General features: G+C 39.8%; 1 protein-coding gene across 1 annotated transcript; it reads left to right on the plus strand.

Moving 5' to 3' along the window:
* Positions 1 to 203: 203 nt before the first annotated feature.
* On the plus strand, positions 204 to 27,140 carry LOC134674977 (cytosolic beta-glucosidase-like; the record flags this gene model as incomplete). Its single annotated transcript, XM_063533120.1, has 5 exons — positions 204 to 408; positions 17,153 to 17,823; positions 20,332 to 20,634; positions 21,272 to 21,519; positions 26,975 to 27,140. Coding segments are annotated over 5 exons (1,593 nt in total), but the record flags the coding sequence as incomplete, so codon positions are not given.
* Between the last annotated feature and the right edge of the window lie 194 nt (positions 27,141 to 27,334).

The raw sequence follows: 27,334 nt of genomic DNA on the forward strand, positions 1-27,334 counted from the left end.
AAAAGAATATAAATAATCGTATTTGATTCATAATTGTTACATATTGTCCGTGACTTATTTTTCAAAAGTGTTTTAATAAAACTCGTCAAGATTGTTAACTTTATTCTAATGCAAAAAAAACGAACTATATGTACACCCCAAAATTACGTCAGGATCGATTTTTTCGGATATCGATCGATCGATAACTTACACAATAAATTTGGTATGGTCTTCGAGCAACACCGGCTTCCGAAGGGTATGGTAATTATCCTGCAAAAATAAGATACGTGTTTAGTTTTTTTTTTTCCTATTATTGCAGCGCTATTACGCAAATCAGCGGCAATGTCGGCAAGAAGAAGATTCCTGAGAACTTTTTACTTGGGGCTGCAACATCTGCTTATCAGATCGAAGGAGGTTGGAATGCCGATGGTAGATACTTTCTTGGTTATTTATTTGTAGAGCTATGAAATAAGTGTTCCGTGAACAAAGTTTTGTACGGAACACTAAAAAGGAATCCAGAGGAAGTTATTTGCTCCTTTGTTTTAAGTTTTAACAATCTTCTTTATGGCTCCTCTACACGATCGGCCAACGCCGGCCACTCCAAGGGACGCATTTATGCATTAGAGGGAGCAAGTGATATTGATATCTCATTCTACCGTATGGCTGCGTCCCTTGGAGTGGCCGGCGTTGGCCCATCATCGTATAAAGGAGCCATTAAAGTTAGAACAACACCAGCACGTCTAGAGTTAGACCAAGAAGAGCCTGCTAGCGATTTGATAGCCCACGCAGTGCAAGAATCATTTATACTTCAAACTTCTATGAATTTATGACGTATAAATAACACTTGCACTGCGTGGGCTATCAAAATCGCTGCAGACTTTTCTTGGTAGTAGTGTGTTTGTGCCGCTTTTGGACCAGAACTTTTCCGCCAGAGGGCGACAGTATGTATGCGTAAGGTAGTGACAATTTAGTTCACCCTACTCCCCGCTAGATGGCGCCACTGTCTATGCGCAACGTTAGTTCCAAAGGTCTCCGCTAGATGGCGCCACTGGTTAGTTCACTCTACTCCCCGCTAGAGGCGCCACTGTCTATGCGCAAGGTTAGTTCTAAAAATCCCCGCCAGCCCTGCCTGGGGGCGACAGTATGTATGCGCAACGTTAGTTCCTAAAATTTCCGCCAGCCCCGCTGGAGGGCGACAGTATGTATGCGCAAGGTTAGTTCTAAAAATCCCCACCAGCCCTGCCTGAGGGCGACAGTATGTATGCGCAACGTTAGTTCCAAAAATCCCCACCAGCCCTGCCTGGGGGCGACAGTATGTATGCGCAACGTTAGTTCCAAAAACATCCGCTATGAAATTGCAAAAAGGCCCATCATGTTTGTTTTATAATATGAGGCATATATCGGCGTTTTTTTTTTTTAATACCACGTCAGTGGCAAACTAGCAGACGACCCCACCTGACAGTAAGCAGTCACCGTAGCCCATGGACGCCTGCGAATTCTATTGTTACCACGGATGCATTTTTATTTGCGTTTGGTTTTATCGCTTGTGCTTATCAAATGTATGGAGTTTATAGTTTACCAACCGCAAAGGGGTTTTTCTTTTATGATACCACATTGGTGGTAAATAAGCATACAGTCCGTCTGATGGTAAGTTGTTACGGTAGCCTTTGGACGCCTGCTTGAGAGAGCTGCCTCAGTTTAGGTATTCAAGTCCCCCCGCGGGGGTGGGGGGGAGGGGAGGGGAGGGGGAGGGGAGTGACCTTGACCTTGAGTGACCTTGACCTTGAGTGACCTTGACCTTGAGTGACCTTGACCTTGGGTGACCTTGACCTTGGGTGACCTTGACCTTGGGTGACCTTGACCTTGGGTGACCTTGACCTTGGGTGACCTTGACCTTGAGTGACCTTGACCTTGACCTCGAGGGGGCGTGACCTTGAGGGGGCGTGACCTTGAGGGGAGGGGGACCGGGAGGGGAGGGTGCCTAACGGGGTGAGGGGAGAGGGTAAGCGCCTCGGCGACACGTGAGCAGTCACCGTAGCCCATGGACGCCTGCGAATTGTATTGTTACCACGGATGCATTTTTATTTGCGTTTGGTTTTGTCGCTTGTGCTTATCAAATGTATGGAGTTTATAGTTTACCAACTGCAAAGGGGTTTTTCTTTTATGATACCACATTGGTGGCAAATAAGCATACAGTCCGTCTGATGGTAAGTTGTTACCGTAGCCTTTGGACGCCTGCAACTCCAGGGTGGATACAAGCGCGCTGCCGACTGCCCAAAGATTCAATAACTTTGTTTTAAAATATGAGGCATATATCGGTGTTTTTTTTAATACCACGTCAGTGGCAAACAAGCAGACGACCCCACCTGACAGTAAGCAGTCACCGTAGCCCATGGACGCCTGCGAATTCTATTGTTACCACGGATGCATTTTTATTTGCGTTTGGTTTTGTCGCTTGTGCTTATCAAATGTATGGAGTTTGTACTTTACCGACCGCAAAAAGACTCAATAACTTTTTTTTTTTCACATGTTCCAATGGGTAAGGAGAGGCATAATAAAATAATGTTTTTACTCACATAATATTTTTATTTCGTCAATAGACTTTAACTACAGTACATATGTAAAATCAAGAAAGATTATTATATCTAGCATAAATCTATAAATAATCTATAATAGGTATCTATTTCATTATGTCCTAAGGCTAATGTTTGATGCGGTTTGGATGGGATTGGGAATCGCTTATCATCATAATTCTTGAGAGCAATTTTGTTGACAGTTTGCGAATATAACTGGTGACCTTTACTACGGATAACATTCATGTTCCTATACTGAGGTGGAGCGTTCATAATACAATTGTGATAATCCTCACCGGAAACAGTTTTAGCTATGACACATTTTTTTATACCCTTGATTTTTTTAATAACATTATCCCCTTCCTTCTCTTTACCCCCCATTTTCCCCATTAAAACATCATCTGCTGCTGCTTTCTCCACATAATAACACTTTGATCTTATTCCTATAAATTTTGAAATTATTCTCCCACTAACCTCGTCCTTCATTTTTCCCAATACATTCTTATTAACTCTAGGTAACGCGTAAACATTATCTATTTGGAAATCTGATGTATCGAATTTATCTTGTACATCCGGTTTGATATCCTCATAGAAATCATTTGTATTAATGTCATAGATGAATGAGTCTGTATCTGTATATAATAGTCGTATATTTTCACTATATTTAGGTAGCATATAATTATAATGGAAATCAAACATATGGGTTTTACTTAATTCTAAGACTGTAAACCCTACATATATAGGCTTATCATATTTTATACAATTTCTAGTCATTTGTATTATCGAAACATCATCATTGATTATGCATGAGCTATGAAAGTTAAGACGACCGATTAGAGCGCGCGCACCTAACCGTCTTCCCTGACTCTCCCAAGCACTTACTACTCTAACATCCTGTCGTTTTTCAACATTTTCCATAGTTTTACCAAAGACTGCATTGTTCATTAATTTATAAAAGTCTTTCTCAAACTTGTTTCTAGACTGTATTCTTTTGTCTGTATTAAGATCAATGTACGATTTAAGCCATGGACGTTGAGTAAACTCAAGGATGCGGTGGATTTTTTTTACTTTCAACCCATGTCTTATAGCCTGTAGCAGATTTATATAATGAATTACATAATTACATTTATCTTCTAGTGTAGCTAATAATTTATTTGTTTTACTCATCCCTATCGATGGAGCCTTATTCTCAAAGCAAAACGGGAGGTCATTGTGTAAATCATGTAAGCTCGTAGGATACTCTAAATCTACTTCAAAAAAGTAACCCTTTTCATTTTCGGGGCATAATTTAGTCATATCGAAATTGATGGTTTCCTCTTCAGATAGCCAGCGAAAACCTCCTACAGGTAAATACTGGGACATAGCCCATCCATACAAATTATTTGCATCTAAATAAACTATAAAATTAGAGGGTTTATCTGAATCATAATTTTTTAAATATTTATTATTTGCTACTGCAAATTTCCCACAACACTGACTCAACCCCCCTCGTATTCCGGATGAAATAAATTTTATTTTTGACATGTCAGTGAGTAGCTCTAACTCAATTTGAGTGTGCTTTAACATAGAGTCCCAACTGAGTCCAGGGGCGGTATAATAGTGAGCCGGGTCGAGCTTATACGTCTCAAGACAGACGTCACGGAAGTTCTCAAAAACTTCTGTCAATAACATGACGTCAGTCTTAAGGTAATGATCGCTATACTCCCCCAGAGTTCCAATTTTGAAGGCATCCCAAACATCTTGGGCATGCTGGTAATCCTCATCGGAAATGGGGGAGCTGGCGAGGCTGTTATAGAAGGCGGTCTGAGGAGGTAGTGAAGTTTCCTCAAGCTGCGTCCACCCCCGTACGTACTCATAGGGGAACACCCCCTTGCGTGTTAGTAAATCGAGTTTATCATGAGGGAAATGTGAGGTGATAATGTTAAACTGATTTTTTGGAAGGTTTTGCACTAATGTATCTAACGAGGACGCCATAAATCTAAAAGAATCTATAAACCTAAGATCTAACTCTAAAACATCACTCTTCAAAGTAAGAGATATAAATTTCTCTTTATTCTGAGGTATAACATTAACATTGTCATACTTTTTCAAGGACTTAATTATAAAGTGTGAGTCATACCCACTGAAGTTATGCATCACTATTGGAATCTCATTACAAATTTTATAATTCAAGTTGCAGTTAGAATGTGCAGCGCCCCTAAACTCACCCGTGAGATGACAGTGATCCCGTACCCTATCATCTCCCAACACTCCCCCACAAATATGACAGTTTATTGCAGACTGGAATTGCACCTGCTGCTCTCGTGTAAGAGAACGCATAGGTATTATAGTTTTAATCTTACTCGCAAAGGGCGCTAACTCGGTCTCCAATGATTTAATAAACTCTTTCGCACAGTCCTCGCCGCGAAATGTCACATATTTAGATTTTGATTCGTCGTATGAGCATTTGATATAATAACCAAAGCTATACGGCTCATGTGACTGATAGTCTACAGTATATGAGGAAGATTGAGATGGCGTGCAAGTGGGTATAATAGGTTTTAACATAGCCTCGAAATCTGCATACACGACAACTGGTGCTCGTAATTGATAGCGAAAGTTTTTAAATTTTAATATATTTTCTCCATCATTCGGTAAAATGGTCTTTACATGGGAACAGTCGCGTTTTATATGTTCCTTGAATTTTACTTCATTGGAAAAAGGTAAAAGACATCCATCACAAAACCACATCTTATGACGATGTTTTGAAAGCTGTGTGCTTATCAACCTACTTATATCTTTAATCCAGCAAAAGTGTTTTTTGTCACCATCTTCTATTATGAGCATGTTTATATGACGGTCGCGTCGCTTTTTTGTATGATATACCGGTCCTGCTATTGACTCATCAATAATTTCAAAAACATTAACACTTATATTATTCAACTGTTCAAACCGTTTAATCCCGCACAATGACATGGGAAAAGACACCCCCTCTAGGCTTAGTATGTCCTTAAAGTGGGGATATGACGAGGGACGATCCCCATGTTTATCAGCGGGATACAAAGCGCTAACAATGGCCCACGCAAAGCATGCGTCATCATCATTCTTAACATTAATACAGGCGTGCCTCGCTTGCACCCACTTTGGTAGGGGCAGGTATGATGATCCTCGCAAGGGTTGATATTTGTTAATATTCACTTCTAGATGTAACACTTTACTTATAGCCCACCCACTGTCCCGTTCTTGAAAGTCTTCAGCCTTAACTCTGATCTCCTCCATAAACAATTGATAAATTTCATTTACGTTGCACCCATCTAATGAAATCACTTTATTCTTGGTGTTGAAAGATTTCACCTCCTCCACCTCCTGATCATTATCATTCACCTTGATCCATTTACTATATCGTCCGAAAAGTTGCAAATTCACCTTAACAGCGCTCTTAACCCTAGATATATTCTCCTCTATGAGATTAACAACTCGTTGGCGTACACTGTCCATGAAATCGTCAGGAGTGAGATATTCTTCCTTGGTAAACAGTCTATAAGAGATGATCCGGCTCTTGAACGCTGATGTTAATATTTCAGTGTCTTCGTCATACATCTTACATTTTAGACTGTGTTTATGCATTGCACTTTTCAGATGATTATGCAATGATTTTACCTCTATATCACAAGTATCACATTTTTGCGTTTTGGAGGGTGATGCGTCATCATTAGCTCGTACTGATGGCCCTTCATCGCTAACTCGACTGCGTTTCTCCCCCACCAACCGTTGATTTGATTTTTCACATTTGGTAGGTATGGTATTTTCACGTTTTAAACTCGCTGACTTATCCGACTTTAAATACTTCATACAGTAAGTCACATGTTTAAGCATGTTGGCTCTCTGAGTAAAGTTGCGATTACAATATTCACACGGAAACATTTTCAATTGTCTTGTTACGTGGCTACACTGAGACTGACGCGAAAGGAAATGATTTGCGGGTGTGCCGTGTGGCGGACCGCGGGCAACTGCCAGGCCCTGCGCGTGCGGCTGCGGAGCGCGGCAGAGCGGGGGAGGGGAGACGCGCCGCATCACGCGACATCGACCTTGAATGTGCACGTGTGCCTTGCCCCGGCGGAGCAGTGACGTCATGCGCAGGTGTCAGGTGTCGGGTGGCACCAAAATGGCGGAGCATTTCCAAACCCACAACTGGCGGCGGGCGTAGGGGGGGAGGGGAGACTCGCCGGCCAGGTGCGCCATCAAGGCCGATGTCGCGTGATGTGGGGCGGCCCCCCGGTCATCGCAACATCAAAACGTCGTAAGTGACGTGAAATTCATGGCGCTTACATCGTTACAGAAGCGGGGTGTGAATCTCGTGACCTAAACGTGTAACCGCCGGGGAATTCACGGCGCTTACGGCGTTTCAGTCGACTGAGAGTGACGCAATATTGCGCAATGTTGTGCAATTTACACGTGTTTCTTTCGACTGCGAGTGACTCAATATTGCGTCATCGGGTAAGTAGTCTCTGGAAGTTTCTATTGTGAAATAAAATAAGATGGGTTTAGTTTAGTTATTTTTTATTTTTTCATCAAAATTTAACCGATTCAATGGAAAATATAGGTATTACACAAAATATCGGCGGCATAACACTTGATTTCAGAGTCGACAATATCGTTTACATTGCACAAACTACCTATGATATTGCGTGCCTGTTGAATATTGACGGGGTGATATATCTTGAAATGTTTCTTGAAAAAGTTGAGACGGTTCTCGTAGGTAGACTTTGTTTTGTTCAAGTATCCGATACGTGCGTTAATACACTCCACGACATGTTCGATATGGCTCCATTCCATGTGGTTTATCACCAAGGGGTGTGAGTTTGTCATAGGTTCGTGATCATCGTCACAGGTGAGTAAAAGTAACGGCACCGGAGAGATACACATCTGAAGACGATTGCACTGTATCAGTTGCGGTGAAACACTCATTGGGTTATGAAAGAAGTTTCCAATGACTTCAACTTTTTCCGCAAACATTGCATTCCATTCTTCACTGGTGAGTTCATATCGCCCATTAAAATTGACACAGACATCTAGTCTGATTTTAGCCTCAATAAACTGCAACTTCAAGTATACATGGATATTTTCAATCAGAGCACTTGCACCAGCAGGACAGCGTTTGAGATTGTAGACACTCTTGCTCAGCTCACAGCGACCGACACCTTCACCGCTGCCGGAACAATCAATCGACGGTGTGTAAGAAGGTGAATAAATGTTTGAATAATTCATTTTTTATTTTATTTTAAAGGCTCCACGACACGTTTACAAGTGAGGACGGTCAATGGTCTACTGAATAATTTTACGAGTGGTACTGGTGAGAGCGTTGTACTCAAACAGTGAATCGTTGATGATGAGACAGTATGCCGTGGTGTTAGCCGGCACATTCTCTTTAAACTCCATTTCCAATTTAATATCAATAGCACCAGCTCCCGAGTTGAAGCTGTCACACTGTCTTGACGTGTCAATGACAATTAATGGAGACTGTGTCTTGTAATGAGCGTAATTTACTTGAGGGCTGGTATGATGACGGTTGTAGTACGACCGTTGGAAATTGGTAAATGCGTCATATAAGAGCGCATAGTTGTTTGTTTTAAATTCAGCCGAAAAGGGATCGTATGGATAATACTGTGCGTTCAAATACACCCTGCAATTGGTAAGATTACAATGGTCGAATATACTCATATCTTTGCTCTTCTCGTTCCTACGAGCCGTTTGGAAACCAACAATGAGATAGCGAGGTTTCTCCAGTTGAGTGCTAGTCTTGATGCACCAAATATGACGTTGTGAGGCAGGCAGTATGGGATATTCGTACAGTTCCCAGGTGCGGAACGCTATCTGAACCGGTATGCCCCTCTCAACATACGACATTAGACGCAATTTCTCCTTATCAGATACTTTTATGACTGGCATCCTCCATGTGACACGGGTGATTTCAATCTCACCATTTGGTGTTGGCGGTTGCGGTACCTTCTCCGCATCAACGGGTGCTAAATCTAAACAGTTTACATCTGTACTGGCGCGATTTAATATCAACTCGTGTTTCCCATTAATTATAACCTTTTTATAGTCCTCGGCGAAACCCAAGAAATGAGATAGTGGTATAGTCACAGTAAACTTGTCTTGTATCTTTTTAGCACCAACTTCCCACCCCGCCGTCTGAAGACTATGGTCCATTTCCTTGGTGTATGAGACTAGTCCCTTAATGGTGGACGTGATACCGCAGTTTCTCGCGCGGTCAATCTCCACACCGTTCAATTCATAACGAATGTCTTGAAATAAAAATGCAGCACCGTTGTTGACCAGTAGACATCCTTTCTCCACTGTGCCCTCCACTAATATTTGACTGTGACTCGGTAGTAGAATTAAATCTTGACGGTTGATACATATGTGGATGTTGTCGTTATTTTTGAACGAGTCATTATACGGAGTGTACGGGTGAAATTCTATACTTTCTATACTATCATCGAATAACACCTTCTCACCAATGTTTAAGATAGATGACGAGGACATACTTGGAAACCGATACTCTGTAAAAATGCACTATTTTCTCGTGTCAATTTCTTTGGCTGTTGTAGTGACTGGCGTTGCTGTCTCTCGTTGTTAATACGACGACGACGACGACGAGTAGTACTTGCTCCCACGAGAGCAAGATCTCGACTAATTGTAGAAGTGTTGTTACCAAGGCTTTTATTGTTATGAATAATCATTTCTTTTTTTACTTTTTACGAATATGCAAACGAAGTGCAATGCTTTCACCTCGAAAATTCACCGTATTACCGTGCTCGTTTACAATGCGCAACTCAATGTTTTGTATGCGATTGTTACTCTTCTTGACAGGTAAATATATAATGTTGGTAGGATGTTCAATAATTTGATAGCCGGGCGGGACGTCGGGTGAAAACTCGTGTAAAACATGCGACGGCTTGTTGTTTACGAATGAACCCTCCACAATATTGCACTCTATTCTTATAGTGTTTGTTATGATTATGTTTATTGTTTTATCCGACCAATGTGATGATTTTGCTTTAAGCTTTTTCGGTGAATAACCAAACAATGATCCTATGCTGTTTGGTTTGTCAAAGTGAATATCATACTTTGGCGAGAATATCATACACTTGGAGGTATTGTTGTTTACAAAGATATCTGCCACCGCCATTCTTTCACCCTCTGGGCCTTTAGCCCTCTTGGTCATTTCCTCCTTCAAGAGGTGTATTATACTGGAGAGCTCGTATGAACCTTCAGGAATCGCGATTACATCATCTCCATAGTGAAACAGATTATTGCTCTTATCAACATTGGGAATAGTGTTGAAAGTCTTAAAGTACACGAGAGCACACTCGTAAAAACCATCATTGTCCAATTCTAGAGCCGGTTGAAAGTCTACATTCAACACAGACTCGTTACCGCTCAGACTTATTGTGAATGATGTCATGGACATGATACCTGCTGCTGCTGCTGACGGGTAGAAGTTTAATGTAAGAATGAAACTACACATGTAATGCTCATGATATTTATTTAAAACAAACGCTTAGCATTGGTACACAGGAAATCCAAACACAAGTGTCCACAATTTACAGTATTAAATTTCTGTAGGCGATTGTAATTATACTCTATTCGCATGTTGCGCTGTAGTTTGGCACCGTTTATATAATCAATAAACTCTCGAGGTGGTCTCAAATCACCAAAGCTATCAAAATATAGACAATAATCACCCTTTTTCGCATAGGCACACCAATGTGTACCTTCACCACGCTGAGAGTCTAAATTAATGATACCAGTTTCATAATAGTGAGGATTCTTTGGGAGATTATCTCGCATGAAAACACCTCTAAAGTAGGGGATTTTCTCTCTACGTGCAAATCTCACAATGTCCAAATCGGTGAGAGCTTTATCCATTGGAGGTAAATTTATTTTCTTGTTTTTTTTTTTCTTTTCTTCATCAATTTTGCAGTTGCTGCCGCTACTGTTCCATTAGCCGGTGTAATGTAGAGTCCCATTCCACGTTTATAAGGTGCTAAATATAAACCTCTACCTACAATCTTGCTTTCGGTATTATTATTATTATTTCTATTCTTTACCATTTCATAAATATTTTTAGCAGCAGTGGTAACACCACCGGCCAAAGTTCCCGTGGCGGCTAATGCACCCAGTAGCGGTATCAAAGCCGGTAGGAAACCGCCTCTCTTAGGTATTGGGATGACTCGCTGTTTCTGATGTCCCTTGACAATTTTCCCTTTAACAAAATGTTTTGCCGCTTTTACGCCCACTTTGAGTAGTTTATTAGCAGTTGTATCCTTCCTTTTCGCAATGTGTTTTTTTACAGCGTCACGACTTGCTTTTATGACTTTTGATATGGGGACCATGCCCATACCGTGTTTAACTTTATACTTCATAATCTTATCTACCGCTAACGCGGCAATGCGTTCACCAATTGGATTGTGACCACGCCAACGATTTTCAGCAGCTTTGGCCAATTGTAAATCTGCTTGATGACGTCCCTCCAATGACTTGTCACGCGAGTAGGCAATATCGTGTAATTTACAAGCTTCGTCGAGCGGATTCACACCGGGATCGTTGCGAGCCAATCTCTCCTTCAATCTAGTACCGGGACCGCAATAATTGTAACCGGGTATGTGCGCTTCGAATGGTAGATTATTAATTAAACTATTTATAATACCACCGCCGCTTATGTGATGCTGCTGTCTACGTCTACGTAGTTTGGGGTTATGTTTAACACTAACCCCGCCAATGTGTGTTATCATCTCAAGTACCTATACTTGACTGTGTACGTGAGTATAAAGTATGCCTATATATATATTTAATATTTGTGTGTGTATATGTGTGAGTATAAAATACACGTCCTAATGATTTGATATGTCACAGTGAAATGAAGCTTAAAAAACAAAACACGTCGCTCGCTATTAAAGATTGGAGTGTTGTTCTGGATGATAATGTGAAACAAACAGTGACTCATCGCTCCTTTAAACACGGCTCGTTGCTGGTGAATAACATTAGATGTCTCATCTGTGGACCTTCCAACTGTGGCAAGACAAATGTTCTATTGACTCTACTCTTACATCCGAACGGTGTAAAGTTTCATAATGTTTATCTTTATTCGAAATCATTGAATCAACCCAAATACCAGTTTCTGAGTACAGTTTTAGAGCAAGCGGGTGACATTCCGTTTCACACGTACAATGATAAGAGTCAAGTCGTCCCACCGGAGGAAGCCGCCGAGGACAGCGTCATTGTATTCGATGATGTGGCTTTGGAAGATCAAGATGCCATTCGTCAGTACTTTGCAATGGGACGGCATCGTTGGTTGGATTGTTTCTACTTGTGTCAGACATATAGTAGGATACCTAAACAGTTGGTACGTGACAATGCCAATCTTATATTGCTATTCAAACAGGACGAGTTGAATTTAAAACATGCCTATGACGATCACGTGAACACCGACATGAGTTGGGAAAAGTTTAAGGAAATTTGTCGTGAGTGTTGGCAGAAAAAGTACACTTTTTTAACAATCGACAAGGAGAGAGACATTAACAAGGGTCGATATCGTAAAGGATTTGACGTTTACATTATTGTATAAAATTTAGTGTCATCTCCGGTTTATCATCAGTTTTATGTTGTCAGCTACTGAGGAACAACCTCTTTATCTAAAATAACAAAAGCAAACATGTTCGGTAATAAAAAGTTGAAACGGAAACTCGTAAATTCAATTGAGAGTGTAAAGAGAAAAGTAAAGGCGTTGCGAGCAGATAAGACATCGCTTGACACTTCGCTAGCGCAAACCTTTGAACCAATCACAAAACCGCTCAATGTTTTAATGAATAAAGCTTTGGAATCCAAGGGTAATAAGAATCACGATGATGACGATGACAATGCTAAACCAGCAGTTATGAATAAACCTCATGGCCCCTTGATAAAAACCTCCACACCATTGCCACAACGTTCGCGTAAAAGGAAATATCTGATCAAAACCGAAGAACCCAATAGTAAACTGATCAAGTGGAGTAATCATCCTTTAACAAAAACACACCAGATTGATAATGATGATGTTGATTCTAATGATTATGACGATGATGATGATGATGATGATGATGACGATGAAGAGAAAAAAACAGAGGGAGATGAAGAGAAAAAAACAGAGGGAGATGAAGAGCTTAGCGATGATGATGAAGATATGAAATCGGCTCTTGAAATTGATGAAGGTGGTAATAGTAGTATTGATGATCTACAAAATAAATATATTAAACATCTTGTTAAAACACCAAAGATACCATTTGGTGTTTATCTCGAGGATGATAAAATGCATATTGGTAATAGTCGAGTTAGAATCATTGATGACGTGTTGTATATTAAAGATTCACGATTCAACATGACTCCTGGACTGTTGGAACTTATCTTTAAACGAGTACCAAACAAGAATGTAATTTTGAAAAAAGATGTAGATGATTACAATAAGATTTTAGACATGACAAACGCTCATCGTAGAGGATTCTCACCCAACGGCCAATTGAGTGGAGATAGAAGTTTAAAGTATCTGCGCTACATTAAACAACCACAAGAATCAAAGAAACATAAAGAAGGTGGGTGTTTGAACTCTGGTAAAAGAGATATATTAACAACTAAAACTTTTTATCCAAAAACCGATTACATCTATTGGGATGACCCGAACGAGCTGGTGAGCCGTTTACAGCTTTTGATAGCATCACAAAACGCTGGCAACACCTCTCATTCGAACGAGATCAATGCAATCGTTGAGGAACTAACTGAGAGCGGTATAATTTTAAAGTAAGAAAACAGACCCGCTTCTGTTTGTTGTTTTAAAAGCTGTTTTCCGGTAAAACCGATCTGTTTCTCCCTGGTTACCTTGTTATAAATACTGATGAAGGCTCCCTCCATCGCTCACTTTCACAATGCCTCTTAACAAGTTTGGACAATACTTGGGCAGCGAATCTACAATCCGTGACGATATAAAAGTGGAGCGAGATTTAGTCAATTTTGAAAATAGACGAGTGGCAGGAATTCACAAGTCTTTCCTCAAAACTGATGCCATCTGTAGAGCTGAACTAGATGAACAAGTAGTATTTTTAAACACAAAGCTAAAGGCGAATATTAAAGATATAAAAGATTTACGGGTAAAGCTTGAAAAATTATCAGAAAGAATTACTGCACCAACTCCGTCACAACCTCAAACACCACCATCGACAGCGGCAACAGTTCCAGGAAAGCGCATTGCATTGAAGAAAAATGAGTAAGGCTCAAGTAGTCGACGAGATACACAAGTATGCGAGAAAGACATTTCCACGTCGACGATTCATTCAGAGGGGGCTCGATGACACATGGCAGATTGATCTGATTGATATGCAAAAGTACTCCAAGGATAATAACAACTATAAATACATTCTAGTGTGCATTGATACTTTTTCGAAATACGCTTGGATGCAGCCGCTAAAATCCAAGAGCGCTGACGATGTTACAAGGGCAATGAGCAAAATTTTGAGTGAAGGCGGGAGAAGGCCCAAGAATATTCAGTCAGATGACGGCAAGGAATTCTTCAATCTCAAGTTTAAATCGCTCATGACACGTCATCATATCAACCACTACTCTACCTATAGCGTCATGAAAGCTTCCATAGTGGAAAGACTAATTAGAACCTTAAAACATTGGATTTGGAAGCAATTTAGCTTGAATGGTTCTTACACATGGGTACAACTGATAAGCCAAGTGGAGCATTATTACAATAACAAACCGCATCGTACTATCGGTATGGCGCCGGCGAGTGTGAATAAAAACAACTCTAAACAGTTGTTACATAAAGTCTACAATAACATTAAAATTAAACCACGGGCCAAGTTCAAGGTGGGTCAACATGTGAGAATTAGTAAATATAAATCCACCTTCGCCAAAGGCTACACCGGCAATTGGACTACGGAGATATTTACAATAACTAGAGTGCAAACTACTAATCCAGTGACATATTTACTTCAAGACGCTAATCACCAACCCATCTCTGGATGTTTCTATGAACAAGAGTTGCAGAAAACTAAACACCATGACATTTATCTAGTGGAAAAAGTGTTGAAACGTCGTGGAAATAAAGTGTATGTAAAATGGCTCGGCTTAAATGAAAAAAGTTGGATAGATAAAGATAACATTGTCTAACTATTATTATGTTCAATAAACATTTATCTACTCTAAATCAATGAGGTTTCATTCAATAAAACATCTCTATATTCAGAAATATTATATATATTTATTGTTATTAATTATTATTAGTATACCTATACGTGTACAATTATAATACATGTGCAGTGAGCTAGCAATTTAAAAGTAAACAATGAAAAGGAAACAAAAATACACCATCATTAATAATCACCAGAATCTATTATGTTTGGACCTACCACACAAAATATGACATTAATTAAATATGTAAAAGATTCCACATTGCACACTGCGCGTGAAAAAAGTTCCGCTGTAACACCACCTAACAAGTCAATCCAGTCTTGAAAATTGATTTGGGCGTCTCCCACTATTTCTTCCGCTTCATCGTTTAAATCGTCCCACATTACAATTAAACGGTAAATATGACAATCGTCACGGTGACCTTCGACATATAAACTTTTCAACAATCTCGCCACTTCTGCTCTAAATGAGTGTAATGGCATGGGCACGCGCCATCTATTAATCAATGTATTCTTTTGGAACGCTTCCATCCACTCGTTTTTACATTGTTGATGAAAAGATTTCACTTCGTTGCTGGAATCGCTCTCGTGGCCGTAGTACAAGGGATTGGTGTGTTTTTCCTTGCCCCCGTCGTCTTGTGCTTTCGCTGTTGCCATCGGTTGTGCGGGTGGTGAGTGTGAAGTGGAGCTGCTGCATCCACCGTCACAGCCGCCGCCTGTGGTCGTGGACAACCAGCACTGGCAGCACCAAGCGGTCATGGTACTGTTAATGTCAGCTGGGGAAGATGTAATAAAAATTAGGTATTGTTTATATTAAAAGTAAGCAAAAAGTGTATCTAATTGAGAAGTTTTTAATTACAAAGACAGAACAGAGTTCATATACTCAAAAAATTAGTATGATACGACTATACTTGAAAAGAAACTTACATTTGGTATGTGATGAAGCTTGTGGATCCATTGTTGTAGAATATTATTTCAACACGATAATTGTAGTGACACTCTAGTGAGAATGTGGTGAAATGACTGTTTACTATGGCTGAACATGCTCTTTTATAAACCCGGTGGAGGGGAGCGGGGGCATAGGAGTGCGGGGTGTAGGGAGCGCGGCATAGGAGAGCGGGGTGTAGGGGCAGGGGGGCAGGGTGTAGGGGGCGGGGTGTACGGGGCAGGGGGAAGGGGGCGGGGTGTAGGGGGCAGGGTGTAGGGGGCAGGGTGTAGGGGGCAGGGGGAAGGGGGCGGGGTGTAGGGGGCGAGGTGATTATGGCAAAGAAACGTGTGAACCCAGTAAAGAAAACTAAGTACAATGTTTTGTAAAAAATAAATATATACTTACCTCAACTTTCAGTGATGAACAATCTCTGTCGAGCGATGTCAAATGCAGCCATTTACTTGCGCAATGAGATATAGTTGAGAAATCGGATGACGTCATATTTATTCTATTCCATGACTTCTAGAATACATTGTATAACAGTCCACAAACACGCTAATTTAGCATATCCCCGAGAAATTATGAGAATGTAGTCGAGAAATTGAGGCTGGTCCTACCGTGACGGGGTGGCCTAGAGGTTCATACAGTGTGTGGTGACGATAGCCCCGGTTAGCTAAAGATGCGCTGGTTCGAATCCGACCTTCGCCACTGGAGACCACCCCGTCACTTTTTGCGTTTCTCCTATGATACTGCAGTTTTGGAACTAACGTTGCGCATACATACTGTCGCCCTCTGGCGGGGCTGGCAGAATTCAAACTCACATACAAAGTGGAGACATCTATTCATTTCATAGCGGATGGTTTAGGAACTAACGTTGCGCATACATACTGTCGCCCCCACGCAGGGCTGACGGATAATTTTGGAACTAACGTTACGCATACATACTGTCGCCCCCAGGCAGGGCTGGCGGGGATTTTTGGAACTAACCTTGCGCATACATACTGTCGCCCCCAGGCAGGGCTGGTGGGGATTTTTGGAACTAACGTTGCGCATACACAGTGGCGACTCTAGCGGGGAGTAGAGTGAACTAACCAGTGGCGCCATCTAGCGGAGACCTTTGGAACTAACGCTGCGCTTACACAGTGGCGCCATCTAGCGGGGAGTAGAGTGAACTAACCAGTGGCGCCATCTAGCGGAGACCTTTGGAACTAACGTTGCGCATAGACAGTGGCGCCATCTAGCGGGGAGTAGGGTGAACTAAATTGTCACTACCTTGCGCATACATACTGGCGCCCTCTGGCGGAAAAGTTCTGGTCCAAAAGCGGCACAAACACACTACTCTTGGTCTAACTCTAACATCTTCATACTCGTAATAAGATAGCTATTATCTTGCCTTGTGACAGTTGTAGGTACCTACCACACCGCACCAGCAATTTTATTCTGTGTCTACACTTCTACAGGAAAAGGCGAGTCAGTTTGGGACCACTACCTTCACAAGCAACCAGATATAGTACAAGATTTCACCAACGGCGATATCGCAGCCAATTCTTATCACCTTTACGAACGGGACGTGGAAATACTTAAAGAATTAGGTGCAAAAGCATACAGATTCTCAATATCATGGACTAGAATTCTCCCTGACGGCACTACTAAGTTTATAAACCCTCATGGCATAGCCTATTATAGCAGACTTATCGATTTATTACTAGCTAATAACATACTGCCTTTAGTGACTTTGTATCATTGGGATTTGCCAATAACTTTCAGCAATAATGGAGGCTGGTTAAATGAAACTACTGCTGATAGATTCGGCGAATACGCTAGAATAGTTTTTAATACTTTTGGGGATAAAGTCAAGAATTGGATCACAGTGAACGAGCCATCTATACACTGCTCTTTTATGTACGAATATGGTATTCATCCTCCGTTGAAGAAATCCCCAGGGGTAGGGTTTTATGAATGTGGAAGGAATTTGCTTCGAGCTCATGCTAAAGCGTATCACATTTATGATATTGAATTCAGGAAAGTCCAAGGGGGAAAAGTGGGTTTGTCCTTGGATGCGGAGTGGCCTATAGCGGCCAGCGATGCAAAGGATGACTTGGAAGCCGTTAAAGATTATCTGACTTTTAACGTAAGTATCTACCTTGTAAATGTTATGGATGCTTAGCAGGCACTCAGGCATCTAACACCCTTGGTCGCACCGAGCGACCACGTCGCGTTTGCTAGATATTCGCTAGGCTATGTGTGTACCAGTGGTAAACTGCTGCGGGCCGACTCTATTATAACATCGTGAATAATAGCGTGATTCATTGTTACGTATAACATAAGACGTTGTTCCTTAAGCGATAATTTCATTTAAAATATTTAAATACATCGTGACTATTTATCGTCATAGGTGTCCATCTTGATCTATATATATATAAATGCAAGTGTCCTGACTGACTGATTCATCAACGCAGAGCCGAAACTACAAAAGCCAGAAAGTTGAAATTTGCACACCAGATTGCATTTATAAAGTGTACAAGAGATAAGAAGCGCTTTAGAAAAATTCAACCCCTAAGGGGGTTAAAAAGGGGATGAAAGGTTGTATGGGGTTAAAGTTTTCTTTTAAGCTAGAAATTTGAAACTTCGTAAAAAGATATATTATTAAAATACAAGAAAACTAATTTCAGCGTTTTTGAAAATTCATCCCCTAAGGTGGTGAAAAAGGGGTTGAAAGTTTGTATGGAAATCAAAAAATTATTCGAGTGGTTGAGTTGAATCTTTGTATTTAGGGATATTATTAGAAGACGAGAAAAGTAATTTTAGCGTTTTGTAAAATTCATCCCCTAACAGGGTTAAAAAGGGGTTGAAAATTTTAATCCGTTATAAATGCTTTGAAGCTTCTTAAAAAGGCATAATAGCCCATTACAAAAAAAACTGATTGCAACGTTTTTGGAAATTCATCCCCTAAGGGGGTTAAAAAGGGGATGAAAGTTCGTCTTCGGGTGCAAATTTTATTTTAAGCTAGGAACTTGAAACTTTGTAAAAAAGTATCAAATTTAAATACAAGAAAACTGATTTCAGCGTTTTAGAAAATTCATCCCCCAAGGTGGTGAAAAAGGGGTTGAAAGTTTGTATGGATATCAAAAATTTTTTCGAGCGCGGGACTTGAATCTTTTTATTTGGGGATATTATAAGAAGAAAATAAAAGTAATTTCAGCGTTTTGTAAAATTCATCCCCTAACAGGGTTTAAAAGGGGATGAAAGTTTGTATGGGGTTAAAGTTTTCTTTTGAGCTACGAATTTGAAACTTCGTTAAAAGATATATAATTAAAATACAAGAAAACTAATTTCAGCGTTTTTGAAAATTCAACCCCTAAGGTGGTGAAAAAGGGGTTGAAAGTTTGTATGGATATCAAACATTTTTTCGAGTGTGGGACTTGAATCTTTGTATTTAGGGATATTTTTAGAAGACAGGAAAAGTAACTTTAGCGTTTTGTAAAATTCATCCCCTAACAGGGTTAAAAAGGAGTTGAAAGTTTGAATCCATTACAAATGGTTTTGAAACTTCTTAGAAAGGCATAATAGCCGATTACAAAAAAAGTGATTGCAACGTTTTTGGAATTTCAACCCCTAAAGGGGTTAAAAAGGGGATGGAAGTTCGTCTGCGGGTGCAAATTTTATTTTAAGCAAGGAACTTGAAACTTTGTAAAAACGTTTTAAATTAAAATACAAGAAAACTTATTTCAGCGTTTTTGAAAATTCATCCCTATGGTGGTGAAAACGGGGTTGAAAGTTTGTATGGATATCATGCATTTTTTCGAGCGCGGGATTTGAATCTTTAATTATATTTGAGGATATTATTAGAAGACAATAAAAGTGATTTCAGCGATTTGTAAAATTCATCCCCTAACAGGGTTAAAATGGGGTTCAAAGTTTGAATCCATTACAAATGCTTTGAAACTTCTTAGAAAGACATAATAGCCGATTACAAAAAAAAAGTAATTGCAACGTTTTTGGAAATTCAATCCCTAAGGGGGCTAAAAAGAGGATGAAAATTCGTCTTGGGGTGTAAATTTAATTTTAAGCTAGGAACTTTAACTTTTTGGAAAAATTAAAAAACATGAAAACTAACTCAAGCATTTTTGAAAATCATCCCCCAAGGTGGTGAGAAAGGGGTTGAAAGTTTGTATGGAGATCAGATATTTTGTGAGTGCGGAATGCGGAACTTGAATCTTTGTATAAGGGCGGTACCTACCTACTATTATGAGAATACAAGAAAAGTAATTTCAACAACCAACATCAAAATCCACTTGACTTAAAACTTCATACAACTTGCTAAAAAAGAAAAGTACTTAATTTCAACATTGCTTGGATATGAAAATTATAGGTACTAAAGATGTAAAATGTTGAAGATAAGATTCCACGCGGACGAAGTCGCGGGCAACAGCTAGTGTACCTATAACGGACAAATAGTCAGAAAATAAGTTTCGGTAACTTTATTATTGCCATATTTCTTATAATAAAATGCATGTCAAGACATGCATACATAACGCTGGTGTCAGGGCTTTCCATGCGCGTGTAAAGACGTCCTTGACAGTCAAAAGGTTAATGCAAATTTAATAATGTAAAAATCTTACCAAGTTCCTCCTTGCAGGTCGGACAATATATGGACCCGATATTCAAAGGCGATTACCCTAAAAGACTGGTCAGCCGCATAGCCGCTGCAAGCAGAAGGCAGGGCTGTACCACATCTCGTCTGCAACCCCTCACAGACAAAGAGAAAGCCTATATTAATGGAACAGCTGACTTCGTCGGTATCAATCATTACTACAGTTTATACGTTTACAGAAATGCGTCAGTGAGGGGGATGTATGAGACGCCCTCGTTTCTTGATGACACGGGGTTGGGTACTATTCAAGATCCATCGTGGCCGCAAAGTGCCTTTACACGTATGAGGGTAAGCAGTACTTTTCACACTTCTTCCGGTCAGCATTAGTTTCAAATTGTTGAAAGGATCTTCTATACCCGAAGATCAGTGAAACCATGCTAAATTCGTCGTTACAATTTAGTTAATTTCTTTGTTTGTACGCTTACATGTATTGACTAATACCGTACTTTGCTAACGACAGCGTAAACGTTTTGTATGGACAATTGTACGTAATATACCCGTAGCGGTCACTTAAAGAACTATCAGCATTAACTGTGTTTGGGATTTGCCCAAACATTCATATTGCACTTCTATCCTTCATATGACAAACGAAAATGACGGAACTTCATTGCGTAAACCCAAACCACGAAAAAAACAAGGGAGAGCTCTATATCACAAACATGTAGGTACCTAAGTATAGCCTACAAAATAGAGTAAATGCATAGAGTCTGTGCGGAAAAAGAAGAGTCGTGGGATGTAGGGGGCCAATACATTCAATACACGAACGACTCTTCTCTTTCCGAACCGGACAGACTCTACCTAATTAATAATGTGGAAAAGACGAAAAAAAAATCCTAAGTGTTTTGAGCTGGAAAAATGATAGATGGATTGTTAAATCAATTTGGTCTAATAAACCCGCATAAAATTAAAACGTTACCCATTACAGGAATATGCACCAGGACTCTACTCCCTATTAATGTATCTAAAAGACACATATGCCAATCCCGTGGTCTACATCACTGAAAACGGGTTCCCCACGACGCCGGCTGAAGATCTCAACGACGAGAAGAAAGCTCATTATTTGAGAGCGTATTTGGAAGCGGTGTTGGCCGCGAAGGCTAATGGATCTAACTGTCAAGGGTACTTCTTTTGGTCGTTGATTGACGGTTTGGAATGGGCCAGTGGACTACAGAAGTAAGTTGTTTTGGAGACAGTGTTGCAAATATTTTACTTTGAAAATGTTTCTTAATATTAATCCTAAGGGCTGATTTATGGCTCCTCTACACGATGGGCCACCGCCGGCCACTCCAATGGACGCAGCCATGCGGTAGAATGAGATAGCAATATCACTTGCTCCTTCTTAACGCCTAAATCACACCCCGGACACTGGCGATAAAATGTATGAAACAAACGCGTTCCTACGCACAGACTGTGTGCGTAGGTAAGCTCGTGTAGGTAAACGCGTACCATGCTTGTGTGAGTGAGATAAGACGTGCGAGGGTTCTCGCCAGTTTGTTGTCAAGTTCGATGACCTCAATTACTCAAAACTCATTGCGCGAATTAGGAAGAAATAAGAATCGTATTATGTTGTAATGTAAGGTGGGTATCTAAGCTCAATTTATAGAATAGTTTCCTATTTTGAATCAGTATAAACAAAGTAACGAACATTTTGTAAGGTAGGTAATTCAGGCCACCAACATATTACGTAAGTTGTAAACATGATTTTTTTATTCATATAGGTATTGTACTGGTTTTGTAAATATTTGAATATTTTACGTGGCCTCCGCTCTGCGCACCGCGTCGTCGCGTCCTTGGCAGCCGGTAACTGTGAGGTAACCGAGAGCGGGTGGGCGGCACTTTCAACGGGAGGCAGGGAGTGTCCATACTGTACGTTAGTACTCTTTATTATACTGTGCCTAAATGCCTCCCTTGGAGTGGCCAGCGTTGGCCCATCGTGTAGAGGAGACAAGACAAGACAAGACAAGACAAATTATTTATTTGTAAACATAGGTAACAATGTTGGATAGGTACAAAAAGTATTTGAGAACGCTATGTTTCGCCGACAGGCATACAAATTCGAAATTAGGTATACACATACCAATTAAATTACATTATTACAAGGAAATATACTTAACTAAAGAAATTAATCAATTATACAATAACTTAATCATAATTGCGCGTATTACAAACTCATAATTATTTATTAAAATCTATTCATATTTTTATGTCAATAAGTCATGCATATATACAATACTTATATTCACTAATTACTTACAAGCTAATTTAAAGTGTCACCAAGAAACTCTGGCAACGAATAATAGCACTTAGAAATTAATAAATTATTCAAGTCATTTTTAAACAAGTGCAATGGTTTCATTCTTAGAGCTATAGGAATTTTGTTAAAGATCTTGCTCGCCAGACAAAACACACTTTTCCGCATTAATGCAGTACGAGAAAATACTGTACAAAGGTTGTCAGCACGGTAGGTATCTCTGTTAAATATCTGTGACACTTGTTTAAATAAATGCAGATTTGTTTTTACAAAAACAGCAGTTTCAAATATGAAGAGGCACGGTAGAGTCAACAGATTAAGTTTTTTAAAATACGGAACACAGCTATCCAATTGATGCAGACCACACATTGACCTTATACATCGTTTTTGTGCTTTGAATACGATCTCCCTGTTGGTTGAATTCCCCCAATATATAAGACCATAGCGGAGGGTTGACCCAACGTAACCATGATATGCGGCAATTACTGCTTCAATGTTTACTATCTTCGATAATCTGTAAAGAGCGTATGCATATTTACTTAGCTTTGTACAAATTTCCTCCGTATATGGTTTCCAAGACAACTTGCTATCAATAGTTAGTCCCAAAAATTTAGTTTCTTCAACCGGTTCTATAGTAAGTCCTTGATAATTACAATTTATAGGCAACATGGGTGTGTTTTGTCGAAAGTGCATTATTTTAGTTTTATTAATATTTATTGTCAGATTATTTACATTAAGCCATCTTATTATATCATTTATAGTATCATTAATTTCTATTTCATAACTATTAATATTTTTACATTCAATTATAACTGTACTGTCGTCCGCAAATAAGACCATAGGGTGCTTGACATGTTTAGGGAGATCGTTGATGTAGAGTAGAAATAACAGTGGCCCTAATACGCTACCTTGAGGCACACCATACCTCAACATACGCACATCCGATTTGTATGACCTTTCCTCTTTCGTATTCAAACATATTTGAGTCAGTTCCGTGGTCTGCTCTCTGTTACTTAAATATGATTGTAAAAGATCCCAAACATTTCCGCGGATACCATATGTGTCTAGCTTTTTTAGAAGTATCGAATGGTTCACATAGTCAAACGCTTTACTTAAATCCATAAAAATGGCGCATATATGTTGTCGTTTGTCGATTTTCGAGATTACAGGGTATACCAAATCGTATATTGCCATATTAATAGTTTTCTTTTTACGAAAACCCTTTTGTTCAGTAGCTAGCAGATTATACTTTTCCAGATAGTTATATAAAGCTTCATATATAACTTTCTCAAATATCTTTGAAAATACCGAGGCTAAGGCAATTGGTCTGTAATTAGATATATTGTATTTGTCTCCCTTCTTAAACAGAGGTTTAACAATCACAGGTTTCAGTTGATCAGGATAAATACCACTTGAAATGGATAAGTTCATTATATGACTAATTGGGAATGCTATGATATGGGATACCTGTTTAATAGCTTTAGTACAGATATCATCATGTCCGACACTGTGCTTGTTTTTAAGATTTTTTATGATCGACACGATGTCACAAGGAACAGTCGGCCTCATATATAAAACCCCGGGACGTTCGTCGTAATATTGAGCGGTTCAGCCATTGCCATATCGTTACCTTTAATTTCGTCAATGAAAAAATTATTAAATGCATTCGCCATGTCTGATGGATTAGTTATAGTTATTCCATCCCGAACAACTTTTGAAATCGGTTCTTTAGGCATATTTTCACTAGTATTTTTAATGACTTGCCACGTCGCTTTGGACTTGTTAGTAGCATTTTTTATAAAATGAGTATTCTGAGAACGTTGAGTAAGGTTGATGATTTTTTTAAATTTAGCACTGTATGTTTTAAAATGATTTTTATTTAGTAAGCTTGGTTGGGTTCTGTATTTCCAGAGCAGTGTCCTTCTTTTTTTACTACATAATTTAATTCCTTTGGAAATCCAGTTAGGTTTCTTGATTACTTTTACTTTAATAGTTTTATATGGGAAACACAAAGAATAGAATAGTTGAAACATTTCTAAAAAGTTATTGTATGCTAAATTCGGGTCGGAACAACTGAAAACATCCGTAAACGACAGGCAATTCATACATTCTTCGAATCGTATTAAATTTTCTGGACTCAAGTCACGCCGCTTGATTCGCCAGTATTTCAGTATGCAGGTCTTTTTTACCGGACATTTCAAAATTTGAGCAGTGTGATCAGATAGACCCAGTTCTACGACTTCGCCCTTACATCCTTTTTACCCGACTACGGCAACGCAAAAGGAGGGTTATGATTTTGACCGGTATGTATGTGGGTATGTATGTATGTATGTTCATCTGTTCCCTCATAACTTCTAAAGTACTTATTATAATTTAACAAACGATGTGTCATTCGAATCGTCTTAATCGTCCGCTGGTTATAGGCTATATGGCATCACAAAAAAATTAACATTGCGCCCTCTAGAGGTCATAAAGTCACGAACTAAAAAACTAAAATTAAGTAATGATGATGTGTTATACATCATTGGAAAGAGCTCAATTAGCACATTTCAAATATATAAATATTGTTAGCTTTTGCACCCGGCTTTGCTTGCATGCGCCAGATAAAACATTAATTTATTACCCGACTACGGCAACGCAAAAGGAGGGTTATGATTTTGACCGGTATGTATGTGGGTATGTATGTATGTATGTTCATCTGTTCCCTCATAACTTCTAAAGTACTTATTATAATTTAACAAACGATGTGTCATTCGAATCGTCTTAATCGTCCGCTGGTTATAGGCTATATGGCATCACAAAAAAATTAACATTGCGCCCTCTAGAGGTCATAAAGTCACGAACTAAAAAACTAAAATTAAGTAATGATGATGTGTTATACATCATTGGAAAGAGCTCAATTAGGTAAACGTACGATTATAAACTTAAAAGTAATGTGGCATACGACCACGGCTATCCTCTGAATCTCTGTAAATATATAAAAAAAATCAGTAAATTATATTACGTACGTTTACCTAATTGAGCTCTTTCCAATGATGTATAACACATCATCATTAATCGTACGTAATCATAGTAAGGTAAACGTACTGGCGGCCTAGCCAAGGTGGCAATCGCTTGCGCTTCGCCATCGAATTGCTTTGTGTCTCTCTATCACTCTTCCATATTAGTGTGACAGTGACAGTTACGTTTCATTCGCTACGGAGCGTTAGCGATTGACATGTTGTCTACGGGGCCTGGTTCTCGACGCGGTCCCAGTACATATCATCTTGAAACTTAAGTCATTGTCAATAGAGGTGACAGCAAAGGTGTCATCTATTGGGCATTATAGTATAGCGAGCACTAAGCGTTTACCTCATTGACATAGATATCTAGGGACTGGCTTTACGGGCAATAATAATGAGGCATGCCAGGGGCCAGTACAGCGGTGTGAAACCGCTACAACGCGATTGGTTGATGAGTTCGCATCACGCGCGCGATTGGTTGACGAGTTCGCATCACGCGCGCGATTGGTTGACGAGTTCGCATCACGCGCGCGATTGGTTGACGCGTTCGCATTACGCGCGCTATTGGTCGCAACTAGTTGCGTTAGACTGCACGATTGGCTGGAATTCGTGAGTAACACCGCTGAACTAGTACCATTTTTAGTGCCCCATTAGCCTGTCCTTAAATATTATACGTCAATGGTTTACCTTATAAGTGTGCGTGGCATTGTGCTAGAAATGTTGGCGTGTGCAACGTTATTGGGTTTGACAGATGGCGTCCAAAGATAAACAGATAGATAAAGTTTACTTAAAGTGAGATACAGCCTGGTGACAGACGGACGGACGGACGGACGGACAGCGAAGTCTTAGTAATAGGATCCCGTTTTACCTTTTGGGTACGGAACCCTAAAAACGTGTCATCGTAAATCTTATCGGAATACACGAAGTTTAATAAGTGCAATGTAAACGTGCGCGTGAACATCATTAGCGCCCAAGGGGTTAATTGTTGAGCTATGCAAGATTTATTATTATTATTTGTACAGTCATCACCAATAGTATCTTACACAACTAGGGCCGCAAAAATATGTGACACGTTCTTATTTGGAGCGCAATAAGAGCGCGTCATATATTTTTGCGGCCCTAGTTGTGTAAGATACTATTGGTGATGACTGTACTACATTTTGGATTTCACAGGCCTATAACTCCCGGTCTTTTGATAGGCTTGCGTGGGGATATAGATCCAACACGTAGAGGTCCCTTTATTATTATTTGGACCCTTACGTGTCCCACTGCACTGCTGAGCGAAGGCCCCCAATTTCCCCACAGATCTCTTTCCGCATCCTGCAAGATTTAACCAGCCGATTTCAACGTACCCTAAATTGCTCAACATTTGCAGATACAGATTCGGACTATACCAGGTGGACTTCAGCGACCCAAGCAGAAAGCGGGCCGCGAGGAAGTCGGCCCTGGTCTACAAGGAGATAATACGCAGTGGCACCATCGACTTTGGTTATAATCCGGACCCTTACGGAGACAAATGTTTTATCAAAGAGAATAGATAGTATAGAGGGCTATTGCCATAGTAAATTTTGTAGTCACGGTGCATTTACTGCCATCTATCGACACACGGTTAAAACTTTAAAAAAAAATTGAAAATGTATAGACTAATCAAAATATGTATGCGGAAAAATGATTTTAAATTTTTATTGTTCCATACTGACCCATGTTCTTTCACTGATATGTGTTAAAATTATTA

Source organism: Cydia fagiglandana, chromosome 21, assembly GCF_963556715.1.
Source record: "Cydia fagiglandana chromosome 21, ilCydFagi1.1, whole genome shotgun sequence".
NCBI lineage: Eukaryota > Metazoa > Arthropoda > Insecta > Lepidoptera > Tortricidae > Cydia > Cydia fagiglandana.